Here is a 21,336-nt window from a genome sequence, read left to right on the forward strand (position 1 = left end):
CCTTCTTTTTGCCTTTTGCACATCAGCAGTTGCACTGATTCATCCTGATCAGCAATACTGATCTTTGGACTTGGTAGGCTAAGTTCTCGCCTACCTAGCCTGCAGATCTGAACAGGAGAACTTGTCGTGCACAGATTATTATCAGATAGGCTGTCTTCCTCGGTACTTGACTCATCGTCTTGGTCATCGTTTGGCGTTGAAGACTTCAAGTCCTTGTCAATTTCTTCGCCGTCCAACGACATGTATGTGATATTGTTGCCTTGGTCCTCGACAAGCGTGATTTCAGCAGCTTCTTTCTCGTTGATGAAGCTCGTGTTTGGATTTCCGTGACCCTCGTCACCGTAAACTAAAAGAGACATCGGATCGTCAATACCCAATCGTTCGCAGAAGTACATCGTTTGCGGATTGATCTGTGCCGATGCCTGGTTCACCCTTCTTGGGGACGATTGTGGATTGAATGGAGTCGCTGTCTGAGTAAAATTTGTCGGGACACGGAAATCGTTACTGAATTTCTTGGAAATAGTTTCCATCTCTTCGACAGTTGGTGTGAAATTCCATCTAAAATAACAGAAAGAAAGGATCTCACTGATACTATATGACCATATTATGTATATAATTAACATAGTAAAAAGACTTTTTATATCATTCTACTAAAACCTTGCACTTCATTTTTCAGAATAGTTGAGTTTCGTTTGTTTTGATTATTTTATGTAACTAAAGGTTAAATGGGATGATGAGTATGAATAACAGGATGTCCAATAGATGATAGGACAATCACATGTCTTACCCAGGTTTCAAACTTGCAACCCCTGGCACCATAACACAGTGCACTAACAACCACTCTGCTAGTGAGGCCAGTTTTGAATTTGATTATTCAGAAATGTTTGTGTAAGTCGGAATATTACCAGAATTTTGATGTAATCATACGAGGGTAGGCCATTAAGTATTTATTATCGTAGTGATGAAATTGAGCTGGTGTTATGAACGCCTGGGTGGGGGTTAGTCCTTTTCTACATATGCACCACACAGAGCGACGCATTTCTCCCAGAGGTGGATGAGCTGGTGGAGGCCCTGCTTGTAGAAGTCTCCCCATTTAGGTTGCCGAAGAACTGCTTCACCTCGGCAATCACCTCGTCGTCGTCATGGAAATGCCTTCCATGCAGAAGGCTATTCATGCGAGGGAAGAGAAAGAAGTCACTGGGTGCAAAGTCAGGTGAATAGGGCAGGTGGGGCAGAATTTCGAAACCCAACGCAGCTGCGTGTGTCACTTTCTGCTGTGCAGATTGAGCTGATGCATTGTCATGGAGCAGACTAACACCCTTGGAGAGTTTTCCTCGGTGCTTTGATTTGATGGCCTCCCGTAACTTGGTCAGGAGGTCCTGGTAGTACCTTCCTGTGATCGTTTGACCCTTCCGAGCGTAATCTGCGAGGTGCAAGCTTCCGTGGCAGTCCCGAAAAATGATCAGCATCACCTTTCCCGATGACTTCTGCATCTTCCCCTTTTTTGAAGGTGGCGACACTGTGTGCTTCCGCATTGAAAGAGCCTGTGCCACTTTACCACACTGTCATAGGATGGGGCATTTTCGCCATACACACTGATCAGTTCCGCATGGATGGCCTTTGCGTTATTCTCCTTCAAAATCAGGAAACGAATCACTGTGCGCACTTCCACTGCCTCCACTAGGGGTGACATCTTGGAAGCGATGCTCCAGCAGCATGCCGCAGGACTATGGTGCTGGCTAATTCTGTTGGGCTGCCAATAGAGGGAAGTGCGCTTACGTGTAAAACACAAACATTGGCTTCAGTCTTGTTTTTCACTACGATAATAAAGACGTTTTGGCCGACCCTCGTATGTACTCTTGTATGTAATGTTTTCAACGACCCACTTACACAGGATAATTTCTAAGGGGGTTGGAATTGTACAGCGGGAGCCCACATCTTCTAAATGAGCCTTCATGGCATGGTGCTGTATGCACAGGGAGCTTTACCTTTACGTGGTCAATAGACACTCTCCTAAGCACTGTGAAGCCAATGGGGGGTATTTGATTAATTTTACTTTGCTATTCTGCCACTTTTGGCTAATCGCGAAGATGAAGATGAGTGATGATATGATGAAATAGATGAAGGTACACTCTCACAAAGAATATCCATGCCCAGGCATTTCATTTTCACATGGAGATGATGATTGTGTTTACTTAAGTACTCACCTGCCAGAAAATCCTGGTCCAGGCATATAATTCAAGGTGGGTTTAATGCTAAGCAAATGATTGGTTAAAAACAGAATTGCTAGCCATTCAGCATCATACTCCAGTTCAACTGGTTTCTTCTCGTTATGGGGCAGATCAATAACCTAAAAGGAGACAAAAAAGATTGATTTCAGAAATAATTTTTCCCTCACAACAGGACTTATAAAAATAAATTCGAGCCTAAGGCCGGCTTAAGACGAAAGCATTTCATTTAACATTTTTGCTAGCATAAATGCTATGTAAATTCTTCCAAAAATCTCATAGCAGATAGTAGTTTACACGGAAGCATTTTATGTAACTTTTCAGTTAGCTTTTGTGATTGTAATGTATAACATATACAGCATGAAAGGCATGTTGAGTTACACCATCTATGCTGAGTGCACAGTGTTTACAGTTGTGAAACGACTAAAATATTCTTCCATACATTAACAGTAAACATTGTAAGGTGTGTATTTAAACAGCGCCATCATTTTATACCTAATAATTTGAGCCCGGAAGTTCAGGCATTTATTTTTGTTAAAATAGGCAGGCAAAAAGGCATTTATAATGTGGAAAATAGGCACTAAAAATGAAAAAAAAAGGCAAAATAAACCGAAAAAAGGCACATTTGGAAGTCGCTTACTTTTATCTATAATTTCTGGCAACATGTTAAAATCTACATTGGGAAGAGCATTTCAATTTTCTCCGTCTTGATTGCACATAACTACAAGGTGTTTTTTTTTAAGTTCTCAACATTCATTGATAGTCGTCTGTCAGAGAGAATGTTTTTCATAATAGAAAATGATCTTTCTACTTCGACAGAAGTTATTGGAGCATACATAAAACAAGCTAATGTAGCTGGACTCATTTTGATAACAGCATTTTCACCTTTTAGAATATCACAAATTGTTTAAATTGTTTCAAGTCCTCATTTGCACTCACTACCCATTTGCACTTTTCCACAACAGCTGACCCCTTTTCTCCTAGCACTTCCATCATCTGCTACATAGATTCCTCGTAGATTTTCATGGATGCTATAATTGTAATTGTCTCTGGCAAAAATAAACTTGAATAGCACAGGAGTTTTTTCACTTCATGAATTGAAGATGCTTCATTTTCTGGAAGAGCATATATTACCTCACTGATTTTTTCAAGGTTGTTAGCATAATATATAGCTGCTGATATCCAGGCTCCCCATCTGGTCAAGACTGGTTGCGGAGGTAAACTAAGCTCAGATGCACCTTCCTTAAATTTTCGGGTTCGAGAGGGAGATTTCAGAAATATCTTCTTTGTGTTCGAAATCAACCACTCCAGCAGACAATCATGCACAAGGAAATGTTAACTGAAAGGCAATATCCTAAATCAGCATGAAATACTTTTTTCTCACACTTTCCTCCTTCAGCAATGTTGAAACATGCATGAGTTCAATATTACTTAAATAAGGCGAAAATTATTCACATAATAAACGGAAGAAAAATAAATGCCAACAACGTTTTTTGGGAGAAAAATAATTTATATAGGCTACACATTTTTTTTAAAAAAATGGTCAAATTTCGTTGAAAAAGGCAAAAAAAGGCATTATAATTAAAAATAGGCAGTGGGGTCCAAAATAGGCAAAATGAAAAGGCTTCTAAAACATTCGAAACAACATAAAAAACGTATATCCGGAAAATTTTTATCAATATATGCAGTAGATAAAAAGAGGCATTTTGCCAAACTTCCGGACTCTACTAATAATGTTTTATACGAAACGTTATTCCTCTTGGTTCAATAGTTATTGGTATTTAAAAATGTTTTTCTTGTATGTACGCATTGCTTGCATTGTAGTTTCCAGTTACTACAAGCAGAAGAACACTGGAATAAATTAAATAACGAAAATGGTAACATAGATCCAGTATGGAGTTTTCTTCTTCACAAATGGAGTAAGCCACCATCTTTAAAATTTAATGTAACAGAAAACATCAAGAGACTTTGTGAAAACAATGATGAATTTGAATTACCTGATGATATTTGGGATTCATAATTTTAAATAAAAAAATAATGTGATCAAAAACTGCTTCTTTTCACAGTTAAGTTGCTATATTACAACAATGTAACATTGACAACATCCATTATATAATGGATTATTTTTGTTTAAAAAATTGCTAACCATTGTTATAACTGTATCTTTAGTGAAAATGAAAATAAAAGTCTGATGAAGGGAGCGTGTGTTCTCCTGAAACGTCACAAAGAAAAACTGTTTTCTTATGCTTGTAATAACCATAAACTACAAGAAAATAATTTTAAAATGTGAAGTGATACATTGTTTACATCTCATGTGGCTGCCATTACATCTTCACTCGTGACCTAGAGGTCGCTTCTGATTGGTTATGCTACGAAAAATGCTACGGAAATAGGACGGGTTCTATCCTTGAGAAATGCCATGAAATATGCCATGGCATCTGAAATGCCATAAGATTTTTCGTTTTACACGGTAGCATTTTCGTTATGGCATAAATGTTAAGAAAAATGCTAAGGAAAATGCTTTCGTCTAAAATGGGCTTTACTGAAATTACATCAAGCTACTGTTAAGGTAGAGAAAGAGAAACAACACAAAAATGTTTATTTAAATGACCCCAACCAAATCTTTATCATACAGATAGGACACATTAATCAATACTCTATTGGTTTTCTTCATTATGTTTATTTTACTTCAATTCTCTGCTACTTTTTGTTAACTGCGAAGATGAGAATGACATGATGTAAAGAGACACTCAAAAAGAACTTCAATGCCCAGGCAGGAATTTGAAACTGGGACACCTGGCATCACAGCAGGCTGTGATAACCACTCCAGCACAGAGGTGGTATTGATCAATATATCCATATTCCACAGATCTGATGATTCTCTAAAATGGCCGTCACAATATGAATATGTACAGGGTGTCTACAAAGTCTCTTTACAACTTTGCACATTGTTACATACACCCTGTATCATGTAAGCTCATGGTATTTGTTGTGTAATAAACTAGATATCAAAGTCTTAATTTGCATTGCGATTGTTTGTTTCAGATATCTTACTGTCATAGTAGGCCATGTATGAAACTGTGATCCCCGCAAAAGAAAGAGCAGTGTGTTGCTTGGTTAATCAAAAAAACAATAAGTTCCACAAACACAATGGCACTTCCATACTAAGTATGGGAAAATCCTGCCATCTCATTCTACGACTTGTCCATGGCACCAGAAATTTATGGAGACTGGGTCTGTGCTAGATCAAGATCATAGTATATTCTGATAAAACACATTGTAATGTTCATTTTTCATGTTCTTGAAAGGTGTCAAGTGCATTTTCCTATGATATTTTAGGGCCTCCCGATGGCGCAGTGGTAGCGTCGCCACCTTGTAATCAAGGGGTCCCAGGTTCGATACCCGGTGGAGGCACATACTGGTTCAGATCCCAATTTAAACTGTAGGTTCAGTCCTGATTAGCCTTACTGTGCATAAAGTGGACTTAAAACACCAACTCAAACCTACGATATTTTGTCACGAAATGATGCAAAATTAACTGCAAAATGTGAAATAAACTCTTCAACACAGTACAGTGGAACCCTGATTTTACGTTCCTCAAATTTACATTTTCCTGCATTATACATTCAATCTTCATGGTCTCAAAATAGCAAAATCTTATAAAAATTTTCCTAAATTTTAAATTTTCTTGCATTTTAAGCATTTCAGCTTTGTTCCCTGAAAAATGTAAAATCGAGGTTCCACCGTATTTAGAGTTTAGTTCCCACCATGAGACTTTCTGAAGTCTGAATTATCTCGCGAGTTGTTCTAATCACAGAAAGTTGATTAATTCTGTTGTAAATATTTAAGAAGCAAAATTTGACTTATTTTCAGGAATGAACTCAATACTCTGACAAGTACATAAACGTGCTATTAGAAGAGAAAAGTTTATTTTGTGTAATAAGTTTAGTTTTTAAATCAAATTTATGGTTTTATTCAACATTTTAACACTGAAATGTGTGGGATCCCAAAATGTCGGGACCGGAATTGGGAAAAAAATTTCCCGTCCCGATCTCAACTTCGGGAAATGACTTCCCGACTTTTCAGGAACTCGAGCAGATTGTGCAAACACAATCACTCAAAGTAAAAATGACGTGTAGACTTCAAGATTTGCAGAGCTTCGGGAAATTTCGAAAATTTCGCGACAAACCATATCAAATGTCGGGATTTTCAAAATATTTCCCATCCTGACCAAAAAAATGCTGTCCCACACACCCCTACTGAAATGCCATTTTATACACCATTTTTCCTCCCAACACGTGTCCAGTTTTTGTACTGAAATCTTTTTTTATTCACCACAAATATGTAGCTCTGTGCATGTGTAGCCAAAGCTTTTTACAAACTGTAGTTCTTATTCCCATGTGTGCAGTTCGTGACTATGCTGCTTTGGTGTGAAATTCTCAGTCACATGTAACCTTGATCTGAAAGTTCTTTAGAATGCACTTTCACAAGTGATTGATATTTCTTCACCATGATGAAGTCTGGCTGGCTACCTTGCACTTTGAAACAAACATGTACCCTACATAAGGAGTCAACAACTGGTTGTTATTTAACACAGAACTGCAAACTTTGATGCCACAGTACGACAATTTCCTCAATGAGGGTGTTGTGAAGAACAAATGTCAGTATGTACAAAACTTATGTATATACAAGGTCTGGTTTAAAAAAATGAGACTGGCAAACCTGTCGGAAGTGCACGTGCAGCAGTGGGGAGAGCCTGTGTGGGAAGCAACCTTGAAGCTTCAAGAAGCTGACAAAACCTCAGGTCGCTGTCACTTGTAGCTAGTCTGCGAGCAATGCTTGAAAGTGGATGTCCAGAATCGTGTTCCCTTAAAATGGCAAATATGAAACTCTAGCAGCGCATTAACCTCAAGTTCCTGGTGAAATTGAAAAAATCCTGGTGAAATTGAAAAAATCACCGAGTGTGTGTGTGAAACTGTTGCAGGAGACGTATGGTGATAATGCAATGTCACTTGCGAACATGTTTGAATGACAAATGCTTCACCGTGGGACGAGAGGATGTTGAAGACGACGATAGACAGGATCGCCCTATTACAGGAACAAGAGAAGCAAATGTGGCAAAAATAATGACATTGTTTGGAACGTTTGCCGGGTCAGTATTCCAATGATAGCAGACATAGTGGGCATTGATAAAGTCTCTATGATGTTGTTTTTTTATTATTATTATTATTTTGCCAGAGCTCGTGTTTAGGATTTCTCTCTATTTCCTTTTGCCCGCCAATTGGAAATTGAGTTCTCAAAAGTTCTCACAATAGAATAGGTGTTACATTAAGAATACATTTGGTTGATTGATTGATTTATTTGCTTTATTTTACTATGCTTGTTGTACCACTTTCAACTAAGATGGGGATGAGTGATGAAATTGATGAATAGAAACTCACAAACATCCATGCCCAGGCCAGGATTCGAACCTGGGACCCCTGGCGTCGTAGTACAATGTGCTAACCACTCTGTCATAGGGGCCAGCTAAGAACACATTTGATAAATTGCTATCCACATGCTCCTCCAACATCCAATTTAAATGCACATGTATTAAAAAAGAAGAGAAAGCACTAACTAACCTGCAAAAAGTCCCTCTTAGGCAAACACTTGTCAAGTGCAAGAAATTTTGTAACCTGTTTTTGGTCAGAGTCAGACTCCTAAAAAAATTAAAAAAACAACGTTACCTTACAATATTAGTTCACTATACTCACCAGGATTTGCAAAGTTACTTCATAAAAATAACCAAGTTACAGTTACTCTGTTTGAAATGTAACTCACTTATACTTAATATTACAGTGCTCAAAAAAATTGTTGCATAATGTGATATTTACAGAAGGAAGTAGGATTGCTAAGAAATGTGGCAGAAAGCAAAATTTTCAATTTGACAGTAAAGTCAAAATGTTTTACATTAAAGAAGAGAGAAAAGTACACGGTAGCACTGGTTCCTAGTCTTCAGGAACCAATGGGCCTCCATGAGCACATATGCACCTCTCAACACGACGTGGCATGCTTGTCCAGTGTATCCTGAGGAATATGGACCTCTTTCTGTATGGTGGCTTCGGTATGCTATTGGAGGGTCTGTGGTGGGTTGGGAAAACTGACGAGTCCATGCATTTTTGATGCAGTTGAGGTTAGGTGTATTAGCTGGCGATGGGTGCGATGGATTCTGTGCTCCTGCAGGAAAAGGCAATGATAAGGGCACAGTGGTGCCCCACGATGTTTTCAAAGTATGCAACAATTTTTTTGAGTACTGCATTTAAAAAAGTAACCAAATAACTTTTACAGGTACTTTAATACAGATTAACTGTAAGCCAGATAACAATTTGTGTGTGAGGCAGTACAAGAGGTTATTACCATCTCTTTTTACTAATGAAGATAAAAATTTACACTATTTTTTGTTAAATTTTTGGGATGGGACGATATGAAATTTTGGCCGATACCGATAAAGTACCGATATACAATTTACCGATACCGATAACCGATATTCTACCGATCCGATATAAAATTAGAAATGGTTCTGGAAGAACCTGAAAGGTTCATTGACCACCTTAAAAAATGTGTGTTTCAAAGTGACTGCCGTTCAAGAGAAATTGCATATTTAGACATTTACTTTTTAAAAAGTATGGCATGGAGATTATCCATAAAAATTACAACAAAAATGGCAGAATTTTGAACTAAACTATCAGATATTTATCGATATATCGGACCGGTAAAATAATCGGTAATTTTACCGATAAACCGATATGCCTATATCGGCCGATACCGATAGAGTACCGATTAATCGGTCCATCCCTATTAAATTTTAATAAACCTTACACATTTAAATATGGAAATTTAGGTGCAAGAAAAATGCAAAGTATATCCTTATAGATTAAAAAGAAATACATCACACAAAATGTTTGTTGTGAAGAAATATCAGGGGTGTACCAAAATAACAAATCGAAAATTCCTGACTTTTTCTTGCCCTTTTCCATAACATTTATTTCATCATCCCCTACTTAGGTATAGTTGGAAATTAAAATATGTATTTTTATTCAATGAAAAACCCAAGCTGAAAACTGAAGCTGCACTTTAAGAAGAGTTTAATTATTTCATTATTGTTTATTTTAATTATTATCATTGCATGTAAAAATTATGCTTCAGGCTTCATCCTAGATGGGGAATGGCCCATTATTTTATTTAATACTAGATGATTACTTGGCATTGCCCGGGTATTTATTTATCCCAATCTTCTATTAGACAGGAAAATAATGAATTCTAACTATAGTGCAAAATGAACTTGGAGTTGAACGAGATTGGGAGAGTCACTATTCATCTTAGCGACCCAGTAAACTTAGGATTCGACACTAATATCGGTCATTTTCGCAACACAAAGTCATATCAGCCTGAATGTTAAACAACCCGAGAAACACCATCGTTGTGCGGGATTGCATAGAGTCACAGATGTATGTTTGTGCGGAATTTAATATCAGTCATTTTGGGTTAATTTTACATGTCACCCCTAGGGGTGCCAGGGGTGTCTTACCCACAAAATATTATTTCCAGATTGCAAGTGATACGTGTACCAGGTTTGGTTGAAATTGCCCCAGGCATTCGAGAGTTATGCCGGAACAAACAAACATACACACCCACACACCCATTTTTATATATATATAGAGATTTTTACAAAGCTCAATACAAGTTTAGATTTCCAAATATTAAATCAAATCCCAGTACAGATACTATATAACAATGTACATTCACTATACTGTAAATAATATAGCAAAAATTCTTGACCAAAAGCATAATTTCTTGACTTTCTTGATCTACCTGTTGATTTCTAGACTTTTTCTTGACTGGTAGACTCCCTGAATATGTATGCATGAAGATTGCACTAATTTATTCACAATAGAATTTTATAATGAATGACAGGCTATGCCCATCATCCATCTTGCTGGACAGAATTTGTATGACGGGCTATGCTCATCGCTCATCAGGAAAGAGTTAATAACAACAAGCCTAATAATAAAAAAACAGGTGTAAATAGTAGCAAATAACTCACTGTGGAATGCTGAATACGAGCAGCAAATTTACAGTGCAAGTGAGCTGCAAACCAGTACGAAGGTTTCAAGTGATAAAGCAATTCCTCACTTGGCCTGCTTCCTAGCTTATTGGTGTTCACATCTTCTCTGCAAAGAAATTAAGATAAATGCAAATTAGAGCATCCATGTGAAAACATACAAAGCACACATTTGCTGCCGATTATTATTACATTCACATCCTTGTTTCAAGTCCACTTTATGCTCATATATGGGCCAGGCTCTAGGTTGGTGGGCTTCTAAACAAAATTTTTCATAGGTCTAAAAAAACAAAATGTTTACCATTTCATTAAACAAAATTTCCTGACTTTTCCACATTTCTTCAGAACCAAAATTTTCCAGAATAACGTAATGAGAGCAAATCATGTATTTAAAAATATGGGTAAGAAGGTTACTTTATAACAGCTAACGCCACAATTAGAATTCCAATTAACCAAGTTTTTATAATATTCACTTCACATGTAAAAATGAAAAGAAGGGGGGAGGGGGACTGACTAGTAATTGACTGTTTGAATAGGGCATCAGTGGTGAGCTTTTACATAATACTTGGCACATATTGACTTATGATTAACAGGTTTTCTTGTGAAATATCATAAGAATTATAGCATAAATAATGCATAATTATAGTTAAATTTAGTAATTGTACCTGTATTAATCATAATGCATACAAAGAACAGCCCAAAAATTGCAAAATAAGGTGGGGAATTCCCATAGCCACTTAACGTAGTAGATTTGTACATGAAAATACAGTAAAAAGCTCGTTAATCCAGACTAATGGGGGGGGGGGGGGTAAGTTGACCGATTTAACGAAAAGTCCAGATTAACTGAAATAACATAAAAGCACTGTAGAAAGAGCATTAAAACTCCGTTTATAGCAACAAAACACATTTATTATGGTGTATTTAAAGGGCATCGGCCTAAATACACTATACATTGATTTAATTGATTTGGTATTTTAAGTCCACTTTATGCACAGTAAGGCTAATCGGGACTGGACCTACAGTTTAAAGTGGGATCCGAACCACTATGTGCCTCCACCGGGTATCGAACCCGGGACCCCTTGATTACAAGGCAACGACTCTACCACTGCCCCATCGGGGAGGCCCTAAATACACTATACAGTACAAAGTCTGCGATAAATGGAATTTCTTCAATGGTTGACTGCCTTTTCTTTGGGAAGTTCTGTTGTTGACTCCTAGCCACATTTAAAACCTTGCGTTCTGTTTTTTTCTTTTGCCTGTCCGGATTAAGCGAAGTCTGGCTTATCGGGGTCCGGATTAACGAGTTTTTACTGTAGTTCAAAACATAATTCCTAGAGTATTTCATATACAATTTTGACTGTAACTGCTGGTAATACTCAGTGTATCAAATGGAATTGCAGTTTGCCCACCATAAATTGTCACACACTGTTAAATGGAAGTTTTAAAATACAATTCTGAAAGTCTTTTAGTACCAGCCATTGTAATCTTCTCAGACAAACTAATCTAAGGCACAGCTTAATGATATCCCAATTTTGCTTTGGAATTAGGGATGGCCACAAACTCCAGATAACATATGTCCGGATTTCACATTATTTGACATCTATATCGGATGAATGGATAATCCAAATATTTGGATAGCATGGATATCTGGACATTCAGATAGTACAGATCTGATGAATGATTTGTAGAAAATCCATACAGTGAAAGAATATGTGGATAGCCTGTGAAATGGATAAACGACAAAACTGTCCAGATAATGCACACATTTGGATATGCAAACATTTTGGACAATTTGAATATCCAGATAATCCAGAGAATTTCGTATCTGGATAATTCGATATTATATTTGAAATCCAGATAGAAAATTATCCAATATCAGGATAAAATTTTATCTGGATTTGGCCATCTCAACTTGGAATACATAGTGGAACCCTGATTTCATGTTGTTGTTTTTTATTTATATTTTCTCTGCATCATACTTTCAACTTCCCTGAACGCAATTCAAGAAAATATTACAACTATGTCCCAGATTTTACGTTATTCGTATTTTAAGTTCATTAATCATATGCCCCTGAACAAAGTTCCTCTGTAATTATATATTTAAAAATATATCATGAAGATAAAGAGTAAATAAGTAAATGATCACCATGTCATAGTTTAATTGTTTACCAAACTCTAAACTACGAATCTTCGGCAATTCTGAATCTGGGAAATTAGTGCATGCACTGCCATTTGTCGAAATACTGCTAAAAAGACACTAAACTCACACACAGTATTTATAAAACATTAAAATGTCGACCAAGGCAAACTTTTATACTATAATTGATTGATTGATTGAATTGGTACTTTAAGTCCACTTTATTCACAGTAAGGCTAATCGGGACTGGACCTACAGTTTAAAGTGGGATCCAAACCACTATGTGCCTCCACCAGGTATCAAACCCGTGACCCCTTCATTACAAGGCAACAACGCTACCACAGCGCCATCAGGGAGGCCTTTTATAGAAAAAAAAAGATACATAAAAATGTAACGTTTCAACCCTCTAACAAGGTCTTCTTCAGATGAATATTCACAATAAATTTATTGAAACATGGAAACAAGGATTAACAGTGTTACAGTATTTATGTAACCATACAGCAAAAATCAACGCATGGAAAGAAAACTAAAAATATCACTTACGTGAAGAAAGGTTTTATTTTCAACAGTGTGTCCAAATCTCCATGGTGATACACTCCACGAGGCCAATCGTGTGAAATAAATATATCAATAGGTTGTTTAATCTGAAATGAAATGACACAGACCTTAATTTTGTTATCAATTTCTGTTCAACATTCACATATTATTCAGGGTGTTGACAATTTTGTAAAAAATACAATTCCCTGGCTTTTCCATGCCAAGAAGCAAAAATTTTCCAGACCACGTCATTATGATAATAATTTTTTTAAAACTAGGAATAGGGTGATATGAAATTTTGGCCGATACCGATAACTGATATTCTACCAATCAGATATAAAATTCCATTGTCCTTGAAGAACATGAATGGATCATTGACGTCCTAAATAAATGTGTGTTTCGAGGTGACTGCAGTGCAAAAGAAATTGCATATCTAGACATTTACTTTTTAAAAAATAGGGCATGGAGATTATCCATAACAATTATACCAAAATGGCAGTTTTGCACTAAATTGTAAGATAATTATGGATATATCGGATCGGTAAAATAACTGGTTATTTTACCGATAAACCAATATGCCTATATCGACCTATACCGATAGAGTACCGATTAATCTGTCCCATCCCTAATTTAAACATACATGCAAGAATGTCACTACATTTTAGCTAAACACCAAACTTAGAATTAGAACGAAGTTTTTAGAAATTCACTTCACATATTAAAAGTACGAGGGTCACTATTTATATTTTGAGCCTTGGCAACACTGATTAAAGTTAGGCACGATTTGACGTTTGCACGGAATCGTCTGGCATTATTGACCATAACGTACTTCAAATGTTTTGTCAATAGCTTCATTTGTGTTGTTGATGTTGCCTTGGAGATTGCCCGACAACAATAAAATGGAATTAACTCGTGAACATTTTCGTGCGATAATTTTTTACGATTTTCGACGTGGATTATCAAGACAAGAGTGCATCGATCAACTTACTTCCACATTTGGCGATGAAGCCCCATCCTCTGCCACTGTGAAACGCTGGTATAACGAATTTAATAGTGGCCGCGACGAGATTCGCGAAGGTCGTCCAAAATCAGTTGTTGTTCAAGAAAACATTGATGCTGTGTAAAACCTAATACTGCAAGATCGTCATGTGACATACTGTGAGATTGAGGCAACCATAGGCATTAGTTCCACCAGCACATATAAAATATTACATGATCATTTACCTGTGAGGAAGGTATGTTCTCTTTGGATCCCACACAATTTGACAAAAACTCCAAAAGACGCTCGCGTCAATTGGTGCAAACAAATGCTCAATAAATACAATCGTGGTGCTTCAAAAGACGTATATAAGATTGTAACAGGTGACGAATTATGGATATATGCATATGAGCCGGAACATAAACAGCAGTCGACTGTATGGGTGTTTCAAGATGAACCCAATCCAACAAAAGTTGTTTGAGCTCGAAGCACATCGAAACAAATGGTCGCCTGTTTTTTCGGGAAAACTGGTCATGTGGCAACTGTGCCTTTAGAGGAACGTAGAACGGTTAACTCTGAATGGTACACAACAATTTGTTTGCCAGAGGTCTTCGGTCAAATATGGAAAACAAACAAACGCCGTCGGATCATTCTTCATCAAGACAATGCCAGCTGTCACACATCTCGTCTAACAACCGACTTTATGAACAGTCAAAAAATCGAATTGATGCGTCATCCGCCGTACAGTCCTGATTTGGCACCCAATTACTTCTTCTTGTTCCCGAATGTAAAGAATAAATTGCGTGGACAACGATTTTCGTTGGCGGAAGATGCCGTTGATGCGTTCAAAAACCATATTATGGAGGTGTCTCAAGAAGATTGGAAAAACTTCTTTGACAAATGGTTCGAACGAATGCAAAAGTGTATTGACCATAAAGGAGAATACTTCAAAAAACAATAAAGCAGTTTTCAATGCCAAATTCCTGTTTTTTCATTGTTAGGCTCAAAATATAAATAATGACCCTCGTAATAATAAGGGAAACTCAATAGATATTGACTGTTGGTTATGGTATCAGGGAGTCAGCTTTTGTATTGAATAATTGTAAACAAATAATTCTCTTTTGTAAAAAATTGTAACAATTATAGCATAAATAGTAAGAATTACATGAACATTTTGTACTTTATTTATTAATCCTAATATCAACCAAAAAATTGCAATATAAAAATGGTAAAAAGTAGATTTCTACTTGAAAACAATTTAAACATGACCCCTTTCCCTAGAGTATTTAACATGTAATTTCAACCATAACAACTGGTAATACCAGTTTACCAAACACAAGTATAGTTTGTCCACAACAAATTTAACAATTTCTTGCTTGACCTTTTCTCTTTGCTCAAAAACATACTTATGCGGTACTACAGAAATGTTGATTTTTCTAGAAACACAGTAAGTTTCCCTGACTTTTCCAGAAACACAGTAAGTTTCCCTGACTTTTCCAGAAACACAGTAAGTTTCCCTGACTTTTCCAGAAAAAGTAAATTTCCATGACTTTTCCAGAAAAAGAAAATTCCCTGATTTTCCAGAAAAATATAATTCCCTGACTTTTCCAGAAAAATATAATTCCCTGACTTTTCCAGAAAAAGAAAATTCCCAGACTTTCCAGAATAAGAACATTCCATCACTTTTCCAGGACTTCCAGACTGGTAAGTAAAGGTAAAGTTCCCCTTGTATATAGTACTGTGACAGGGAAGAACATTTAAAGGATGTGGGAGTAAGGTCCTACATATTCTCGATTTGGGCCATTTTGGAGGTGATGTGATCAGCACCATGCTCCGGCCAACCTTACCCCGAGTATTGCCTCCAGGTACCCATTAACTTGAGGCTGGGTGAGCCTAAGACCCACTTTATGCGGGAACAAGGTCGGAAAAATTACGACCTTAGATCACCCACCCTGGGAATCAAAACCTGGTCCCCCATGTGGCAGTCAGATGCCCCTGTAACTACACCACCATGACTCCCCTCCAAGATTGATAGACACCCTGTTATTGCAATATGTACAATAATTGCATATTATTTGTTCTGAAAATTATGAGCAATTTTTTACCAACAAATTGATAGTATTGGAAAATAAAATCCTTAGAAAAATATTTGGACCTAACATGGATGAGGTGACAGGTGAGTGGAGAAGGTTACATAATTTAGAACTGCATAATTTGTATTCATGTCCAGATATTATTAGAATCTCTCTATACATATAAAAATGGATGTATGTGTGTATGTAGTATGTGTGTGTGTTCCAGCATAACTCTCGAACGCTTGGAGCAATTTCAACCAAACTTGGAACACGTATCACTTGCAAATCTCAAAAGAAATACTGTGGGGATAAGACACCCCTGGCACCCCTAGGGGTGGGGGTGGGAGGGGTGACATGTAAAATAATCGAAAACGACCGATATTAGTGTGGAATCCATCGTTTTCGGGGTCGCTAAGATGAACAGTGACACTCATAATGCCGTTCCACTTCAAGTTCATCACCTATTGGGATGGAAGGGGGGAGGGGGGTGAGAGAGGGTGAAAATTAAAATGTCAAAAATGACCAAGATTAGTGTCAAATCCATAGTTTTTGGAGTCGCTAAGCTAATTGGTGACATTCACGATGACCAAACTTGGTACACATGTGACTTACAATCTGGAAAGAAATACTGTGGGGGAAAGATACTCCTGACACCCTAGGGGTGGGGGTGGGAAGGGGGTGACATGTAAAATAATCGAAAACTACTGACATTAGTGTGGAATCCATAGTTTTCGGGGTTGCAAGATGAATAGTGACACTCATAATGCCGTTCCACTTCAAGTTCATCACCTATGGGGATGTGGGGTGAGAGGGGGTGAAAATTAAAATGTCAAAAATGACCAAGAGTAGTGTCGAATCCATAGTTTTCGGAGTCACTAAGCTAATTGCTGACATTCATGATGACCAAACTTGGTACCACCCCTAGGGGTGGGAAGGGGGTGACATGTAAAAACTAGGGCTGAGCCGATACCGGTACATCAGTATCGGTTAATTTTCTCTTACCGATACCATCCGATACCCAAGATTTTCAGTGGCTAGAAATGCGGGCAAAGGCAACAGCTCGTCTCAACATTTGTCCTTTTTAAAAGTTCGTTCACCCTTCCTTGTGACAGATTGGGAGACCAGCACAGGAAGTTCCATAGATTTTCCTAGAAACACTGGATCATAAACCCCCACGCTCCTGAGAAGCAGATGGCAAGATCAAAGACATGAGTAAGTGAAAGCTGAACCCAAACGTGGCATGCATGTATCTGCTTAGTTAACGCTCTGGGAAATGCATTACCAACACTTGCTTGAAGCTCGTGCTGGTAAGATAGGTGGATGTTCTTAAACATGCTAAAGCCGGGTCAGGTACTTGCGGAGTTCTTGGAAAAGAGGGAAGAATAGTGACACTCCCAATGCCGTTCAACTCCAAGACAAACCTGGCACCCCTAGGGGTGGGGTGAGAAGGGATGACATGTAAAATAACCGATATTAGTGTGGAATCCATAGTTTTCGGGGTCCATAAGATGAATACTGACTCTCCCAATTCCGTTCAACTCCAAGACACACCTGGCACCCCTAGGGGTGGGGTGAGAAGGGATGACATGTAAAATTACCGATATTAGTGTGGAATACATAATTTTCGAGGTCGCCAAGATGAATAGTGACACTTCCAATGCCATTAAAACTCCAAAACACCCCTGGCACCCTTAGGGGTAAGGGTGGGAAGGGGTGACATGCACAAATAATCGAAAATGACCAATATTAGTGTGGAATCCATAGTTTCCGGGGTCGCTAAGAAGAACAGTGACACTATCAATGCCGTTCAACTGCAAGACACACCTGGCACCCCTAGGGGTGGGGTGGGAAGGTGGTGACATACAAAAATAATCAAAAACGACTGATATTAGTGTGGAATCAATAGTTTTTGGTGTCGCTAAGATGAATAGTGACACTCCCAATGCCCTTCAACTCCAAGACACACCTGGCACCCCTAGAGGTGGGGTGGGAAGAGGGTGACATGTAAAACGACCGATATTAGTGTGGAATCCACAGTTTTTGAGGCTGCTAAGATGAATAGTGACTCTCCCAATGCCGTTCAACTCCAACACATACCTGGCACCCCTAGGGTAAGGGTTGGGAAGGGGGTGACATGTAAAAATAATTTAAAACTATTGATATTAGTTTGGAATCCATAGTTTTCGGGTTCAATAAGATGAATAGGGACACTCCCAATGGTGTTCAACACCAAGACTCCTCTGGCACCCCTAGGGTGGGGGGTGACAAGGGCGTGACATGTAAAACGACCAATATTAGTGTGGAATCAATAGTTTTCGGAGTCACTAAGATGAATTCAATGCCGTTCAATTTATTTATTCTTGCTCTTGGAGGTGGAACTAAAAATATTGTTAAATTTATATTGAACTAAAAATATTGTTAAATTTATATTACAGTGAATTTGTAAAAGATATTACTTTATAATTTGTATACTATACTTATACTTTTAAATACCTGTAAATAAAATTAGTTACATTTTACCCTATAGTTAGAATTTATTAAACATCCAGGCAATGCCAGGTAATCAGCTAGTAATTAAATAAAAAAGACTTAGGTGGGCAGGCTATGTGGCACGAATGGGAGAGGAAAAAAGAATTTACAGGATTCTTGTTGGGAGACCTGTAGGAAGGCCAAGGTGAAGATGGAAGGATAACATTGAGATGGACCTAAAGGAAATCGATAAGGATGGGAATGATTGGATTGATCTTCCCCAGGACAGGAACAGATGGAAGGCTTGTGTTGCTGCAGCAATAAACCTTCAGGTTTAAGAATGCTAGAGAGTTAGTTAGTTAATAACAGGATTGGTAGACACCAGGCGCGTATATTCTAGGCTACCTAGGCTATCGCCGAAGCCCATATTAAAATACAGGAAATAATAGACTAGCAAATTTAACCGATGCTTCACTCTCACGTAACGGCCACGGTGGAAAGCGCTAGTCTAAGGTCGTCTTTATTTATCGCCAGGCTTCTTCGTCTGAGGGAAAAGTCTTTGAACCAGCAGGCGGTCCTTTCAACCCATGACGTATTTGTGCTGGCAGGGACGACCTTGGTGGTCCCTGGTGCTGGCTTCCAACCCCAAGCGCTGGAGAGTGAAGACTTCGCTGCATCCTGGCGATGTTGTAGTGTTGCCAACAATGGAAATACGAAATTCGCTAAATCGCTGGGGGAAAAAATATAGGCGGGGGTGCCAATGCAAATTATTCAAGCTAGGGGGATGCCTCATGAAAATTACATCACCTCCCCCCCTCTCCATCCCTTCGAGCATTGCCCGTCTCTCTTACAGTTCCATGAATTTCGTCACATACAAGCATCATAAATCCGCCAAATTTAGTGATTTTCCCCTGAAGGTGGCACTCTGCTTCTCCATGAAATTCGACTGTGGTCGCAGCCGGTCGCTGATGACGTCAGCCATGTTGCCATCCTGTTTACTTCTGTTTCAAGCATACCCCCTCCCACATCCCCCCGCTGTCAAAATGTCAAAACCTTCGCCCTCGCGGTGGGGGTTTTGGCCCGAGTCATCGTAATGAAATACGTTTGGCAACATAAACAATCCATGTTGTCATAGCAACCATTCACGCACGTGTTTTCAACCACGCGGGTCGGTGGTGGTTTCCGCAAAAGGAAGGGATATATGGTCAAACTTGTGTCAGAGATCCGAGTTCTTTGTGTCGCCCGCGTATCGTGTTCATGGATGGGAATCCTTTTGTTGTGCTGTGTTTTTGTTCCGTGAGCGTGTGAAAATGGATTTAATCACCGAACTTGTCTCCAAGACGCGATTCTCACGGCTTTCTTACGAGGATAGGATGCAAATAATAGAGACAGGTAGGCCTCTTCCACCTCTTCCGGACCTTACAGTCGTGCAGAAAGACAAAAATAAGGTATATATATATTAGGCGTTTTCACGAGACCAGCTACCAAAAATATCTTTGGTTGACTGGGTCGAGTGCACTTAATAAGTCGTATTGCTGGGCATGTTTGCTTTTTTTCTACCGACAAAAGTCCTTAGAATACAACAGGATTTAGTAATTTAAACTATTTGGTAACTGCTTGCGATAAACACCAAAAATCACTTAGTCATATACGTGCGTTCAGTAACTTACAGACATTCGCTTCTCAAAGAATTGATCATTCCTTGAATTTGCAAGAGAAGATTGCTGACAGTTTGCATAAAGAAAAAGTGAAGGAAAACAGAATTATTATAAGAAGATTAATTAATGCAATAGCATTTCTGGGGAAGCAAGAATGTGCATTTAGGGGCCACAATTAGCAACACAGGGACAAGCGCGGCTTAGCAATATAGCTATAATGTCTATTGAGAAAGGGGTTCTAATGAACATCAGAAATTCATGTGAGGACACATTCTTCGATAAAGTGACAAAAAAAAATTCACGGAAAAGGAGAGAAGAATGGAGTTTACCTTCAAGTAAGGTAAGAAGTTAATTATTATTTCATACTCGCATGAAGGTCCTACATATTGCATGTTATAGACCGCTCCTCTTTATAAATAAGCATGAAATACTTTAGTTTATGTCCATTGCCTACTATTGTTGTTTTTAATGGCAAGATATCGATGTAAACAAAAAAAATCGAAAATGAATGCGGAAGAGCCCCCCTCTTTTTTGCCGGACACATTTTCATTTAAAATTCAAACACTACTATATTTGGAGATAGCCCTGATCTTGGTCTCAGCATACGCCACTGGTAGACACCCTGGTATCATATCTATGTATTGGTAAAAATTACTCGTAATTTCCAAATCCAATAATCAGTTAGTCAAATTATATATTTAAAAATATTTTTTTCCTTGTGAACAGGTTCAGATTTTAAAATTTCATATTTTAGTCTATGTTATCAAGACTGCAAAATTCAATCACAGAATTGAAATAGGCCATGAAAACAAAGATAGTTGAAATTCACACTTTGTTACTTTGTCATCCACTACAAAAAAAAAATATTTCCTTGGAGGCCAACTCAAGCACAATTTTTTTGTGCAATAACTCACTAATAAGATTTATGTTTATAAGATGTACAGCATTCTTTTAATGTCCTGCACCTCATGTCTAGTTACAAATTACACACTTCAAGTTGTATTCAACATTTACAAAAGACTGTATTTGCATTAGAAAACGAAATAGAAGAACAATGCTGCCCAGTAATATGCACTTATGGAAGTTTATTAATTTGTGCAAGATTGGGAAAAATACATGCAAAATAACTATCCTTCCCCTCCCCCAAGCCAC

The 21,336-nt window shown here is 38.0% G+C and overlaps 1 protein-coding gene across 1 annotated transcript in view; it reads right to left on the reverse strand.

The window, feature by feature from the left end:
- Nucleotides 1-21,336, reverse strand: part of ldbr (lariat debranching enzyme) — a 50,426-nt gene that overhangs the window by 12,286 nt on the left and 16,804 nt on the right. Inside the window, exons 4-8 of the mRNA XM_083143670.1 lie at nucleotides 13,010-13,110; nucleotides 10,312-10,438; nucleotides 7,850-7,927; nucleotides 2,208-2,350; nucleotides 2-558 (exon numbers count right to left, since the gene is read on the reverse strand). Of these exons, the coding sequence (XP_082999796.1) occupies nucleotides 2-558; nucleotides 2,208-2,350; nucleotides 7,850-7,927; nucleotides 10,312-10,438; nucleotides 13,010-13,110 (1,006 nt within the window). The remainder of the gene's footprint in view (nucleotide 1; nucleotides 559-2,207; nucleotides 2,351-7,849; nucleotides 7,928-10,311; nucleotides 10,439-13,009; nucleotides 13,111-21,336) is intronic.

The sequence above is a fragment of the Lepisma saccharinum genome, chromosome 22 (assembly GCF_977018435.1).
Source record: "Lepisma saccharinum chromosome 22, izLepSacc3.1, whole genome shotgun sequence".
Classification (NCBI taxonomy): domain Eukaryota; kingdom Metazoa; phylum Arthropoda; class Insecta; order Zygentoma; family Lepismatidae; genus Lepisma; species Lepisma saccharinum.